Below are 4,139 nucleotides of genomic sequence, written 5' to 3'. Positions count from 1 at the left end.
TGGATGCTGCCTGACCTGCTGTGCTGTTCCAGCAATAAAGTTTCAACTCCTATTCCACTAAACCACCTTGTGGTCATTACTAACATTTCCATCCTTGGCCTACTACTGTATACTAGTGCAATTCAACACCAGCTGCAGGAACAAGACTTCATTTTCTACTTGGTCACTTTACAACCTACAGGACTCACTATTGAGTTCCACAACTTCACAGTATGACCTCTGTTTTCCATTTCTGTTACATCCCTCACTGTCCTTCGGCTGTGTATTGTTAGCTTTCCTCTCAGTAGATCCGACCCATCTACTTTACTATCACTGTCACTGCTTTTGTTGTTTCCTCTGGGCGCCCTCACAATCTGGGAGAAAGTGAGGACTGCAGATCCTGGAGATCTGAGTCAAAGAGTGTGGTGCTGGAAAAGCACAGCAGGTCAGGCAGCTTCCAAGGAGCAGGAGAGTCAGGAGAGCATAAGCATCAGTTTTCCTGATGAAGGGCTTATGCTCGAAGCGTTGACTCTCCTGCTCCTTGAATGGTTGTGAAGGGGATGGGGTAAACAACAGGTGGGGATAGAGCCCAAAGAGAGAGAAGAACAAAAAATGAAGTTGTTGGAAAAGCTCAGCAGGTCTGCAGGTTCTGTGAAGCAAAAGCATTGTGAAGAGAAACTCCATTCTGAGGAAGGGTTACTGGACCTGAAACATTAACTCTGATTTCTCTTCACAGATGCTACCAGACCTGCTGAGCTCTCCCCGCACCTTCTGGCTTTTGTTTCTCATTCACAGTATGCATAGTTCTTTCAGTTTTATGAGTGAGAAGAACAGTTGGACAGACAAGGGAGTGGATAACGATCTGACTCGGAGCCTGAATAGCTGTTAATTGAGACTGTTAGTAGCTAGCATTAGTTGATGTGTAATGGCAGACTGAGATAAGAGGACCTGGTGTGTGGGTAGGAGCTAGGACATGGGAGAGTTCAGGCCCTAAAATTATTGAACTAGCTATTCAGTTGGGAGGGCTGCATGGTCCCCAAGCAGAAGAGAATTGATGGAGCACTGCAGCAAGCCTGAAACAGAGATGTTGGCCAGAGAGCAGGGTAGTATGTTAAAGTTGCAGGCAGCTGGAAGTTCAGGCTCTTTTTTTTTGCGGGCAGAACGTAGTTTGTTCTGCGAAGCAGTCACCCAGTCTATTCTTTGTTTCCCCAATGTAGAGGAGACCACATTGTGAGCAGCGAATGCCATAGACTACATGGTGAGAAGTGCAGGTAAAGTGGTGCTTCATCTGGAAGGTATGTTTGGGCCCTTGGATACTGAGGAAGGAGGAGGTAAATGGGTCGTGATACAGATTCGGTAGTTGCAGAGGAAGGTGCCATTGGGCTGTCGAGTGGTGTTGGGAGTCGAGGAAGAGTGGACCAGGGTGTCCCAGAGGGAATGGTCCCTGCGGAAGGTGGTCAAGGGAGGGAAGGAGAATATGTGTCAGGTGGTGGCATCTCGCTGGAGATGGCAGAAATGGCAGCATCGTCTGGATGTAGACGTTGATGGGATGGTAGGTAAGGACAATGGAACCCTATCACTGTTGCAGGAGGGAAGAAAGGGGGTGGGGGCAGAGGTGCGGGAGCTGGGTCAGGCCTGGTTGAGGACCCTAGAGAACGGTCCTGGGGAATCCTCGGTTGAGGATGAAGGTGGGCAATTCGAAGGCACCCTTGTCAAAGTTGGCATCAATGAAACATATGCGACAGAGACTGGGAAAATGGAATGGAGTGCAAGGATGTATGGTCCAGGTAGCTGTGGGGTCAGTGGGTTTATAGTGAATATTAGTGGCCAGTCTATCCCCAAAAAAGGAAACAGAAGGAAGGAGTCAGAAATAGACCAGGTGAAAGTGAGGGCATGGAGAAAACTGGAAGTGAAATTGATAAACCTGTCCAATTCCGAACGAGAGAGGGAAGCAGCACCGATGGTATCGTATATCGGAGAAAGGATTGTGACTGGAATAGGACTGGACCAAAGATTGTTCCATGTACCCCACAAAGAGAGAGGCATAACTGAGGCCCATGCGGGTACCCATGATCAACTCTCTGACCTGAAGAAAATGAGAGGAGATAAGAGAGAAGTTGTTGAGGATGAGGATGAGATTGGCCAAGTGGAAGGAAGTGGTGGGGAGGGAACAGTTCAGACTTTTCCTCCAGGAAAAATAATTTTCTGGTCTGAACTGTCCCATGTCCTAGCACCCTACCCGGCCTAGTCAATCTGCCATTCCACTTATTGTTAGCCACTAACAATCTCCATTAACAGATGTTTGCCCTCTTAGCCAGATTGTTATTTATTCCCATGTCTATCCAATTGTTCTTCTCTCTCTTTGGGCTATATTCCCATTTCCATTTATGTCGTACCCCCTCCCCCAACTCTATCTTCTGCAATATAGACCGATATTTTCCTAACTACCCTCAGTTCTGAGGAAGGGTTGCCGGACCTGAAATGTTAAGCCTGATTCCTCAACAGTTAGATTGTAAGATTGACTGAAAATAGTGGCCGATTCCTACATGGTGAAAGGGCCACATGAGTAAGGCAACATACCAGATGCCTCACCAATGAATCATTGCCTTTGGAAGACAAGCAAAAGTAGGAGAATGTTGCAGTTTTAAATGACTTTGCTTTTAAATACATGCTATATTGATGTACTTATTTTAGTTTTAGGAATATTGTTTTCCATTGCATAATTTACTTTCCATTGTTACATCCCTTTCAATATCAATATAGAACAGGGAAGATGTCCTCACATGGCTCAAAGATGTGTAATACTGATGTGTGATTTTATACTTGTGATTGTGTATGGAAATTCTAGCCTGTCATTGGTTTGCCCTTTTTGATATCAAAGAAACCTTACAAAATGACAGTCACTTACTAATTATTAATCATCTCTGTCTCTTTGCAGGTATTGTCCAGGGCGGCAGCCTGCCCTACATTTGCACTCAGATCATGACAATTGTTGATCAAGAACAAAACAAAGTTTTGTGGATTCCAGCTGGAACACTCTAGGATCGCACTTGGGCAGCTCAAACTTCCTTTGCCGTAAAGGTGTGAAACCTGACAATTGCCGTATTGAGTACACAATCTGAAGATTGCAAATTACACAGAACAGGCAATGTACTTCTAGTGAACAGAAAATGAATCTCATTCTGAGGGTGTTGGGTCAAACCTTTTTAAATACACATTGACCTGGCATCTGCTGTACTCTGGCATTGTTACAAAAATACCCTTCAAATTGGATATATTCAGGACTGATTTTAAAATATTTTATTCTACCTTCTTTCTCCACTCCCCCAAATAAAATTTGAAATAAAAGTGATGCTGCAACTAAAACTTAGAACACACGTTTACAAGTAATATTTCCTGAGTATTTGTTTTAAATGTTTACTTGAATGTTTATATCCTTATCTCTTATTCTTTGTATTTTGGATAAGACAACTCTTCTGAATGGGGTGAAGTTTGTGCATGCATACAGACATGCTTAGCTGGTTACATGCTCGCGTCCTGTGATTCTACTGGCAGATTAAACCTAATAAAATTGGTACAGAGTGATCATGTATGTGGGAAAAGATATTGTGATTGGTACTGTTTGGAGTGGACTATGAACTTTTGTGCACTCCTTTAAAGGGCAGACCACTGCATTTTTGTTTTTGTCTGTTGAAAATATATTTTTCTGCATGGATCTTGATATTTAAGCAGCATAATGTATCTGATCATATTGTATAAACTAATACCTTAATTGTTGGGCCTAATGATATGTAGCAAGGGGTAAAGAGCTATTAGCTAGGCCTGGCATGCTGATATGACACTTTCTAAAAGCTGTATATATTGAAGAAACTCATCTTGGTGCAATTTTGCAGTATATGTTGAGCTTTTTTTTTAATTCAGAGTGTGTAGCAGTCAGATTTATTTAACTTTGAAACACTATTTCCCTTGCTTGGAGATTTTGTCGAAGTAAATGTAGTTTTGAGGCACAGTAAGTAATTGTAGAGTTGCCACTGTCTGGAAATTGGTCATTGAATCTGCAATGCAATGTCTATGTTATGTTGTCCACCCCCAACCCCCACTCCTGTCCCCAATATATTGTGCCAAATTGTCAACATTAATATCATCTTTTCACATTGCAC

General features: G+C 43.1%; 1 protein-coding gene across 17 annotated transcripts in view; it reads left to right on the top strand.

The window, feature by feature from the left end:
- The window catches only part of dlg5a (discs, large homolog 5a (Drosophila)), a 233,889-nt gene extending 230,562 nt beyond the window's left edge, over positions 1–3,327 (top strand). For all 17 annotated transcript variants that reach the window (XM_043678989.1, XM_043678987.1, XM_043678993.1 and 14 more), the window contains one exon: positions 2,918–3,327. In XM_043678989.1, the coding sequence (XP_043534924.1) occupies positions 2,918–3,021 (104 nt within the window). In that variant the 3' untranslated portion in view covers positions 3,022–3,327. The remainder of the gene's footprint in view (positions 1–2,917) is intronic.
- Positions 3,328–4,139: the final 812 nt, after the last annotated feature.

This window comes from Chiloscyllium plagiosum, chromosome 38 (assembly GCF_004010195.1).
Source record: "Chiloscyllium plagiosum isolate BGI_BamShark_2017 chromosome 38, ASM401019v2, whole genome shotgun sequence".
Taxonomy (NCBI): domain Eukaryota; kingdom Metazoa; phylum Chordata; class Chondrichthyes; order Orectolobiformes; family Hemiscylliidae; genus Chiloscyllium; species Chiloscyllium plagiosum.
The sequence above is the reverse complement of the archived record's forward strand: the minus strand, read 5'-3'. Positions and strand labels throughout refer to the sequence as shown.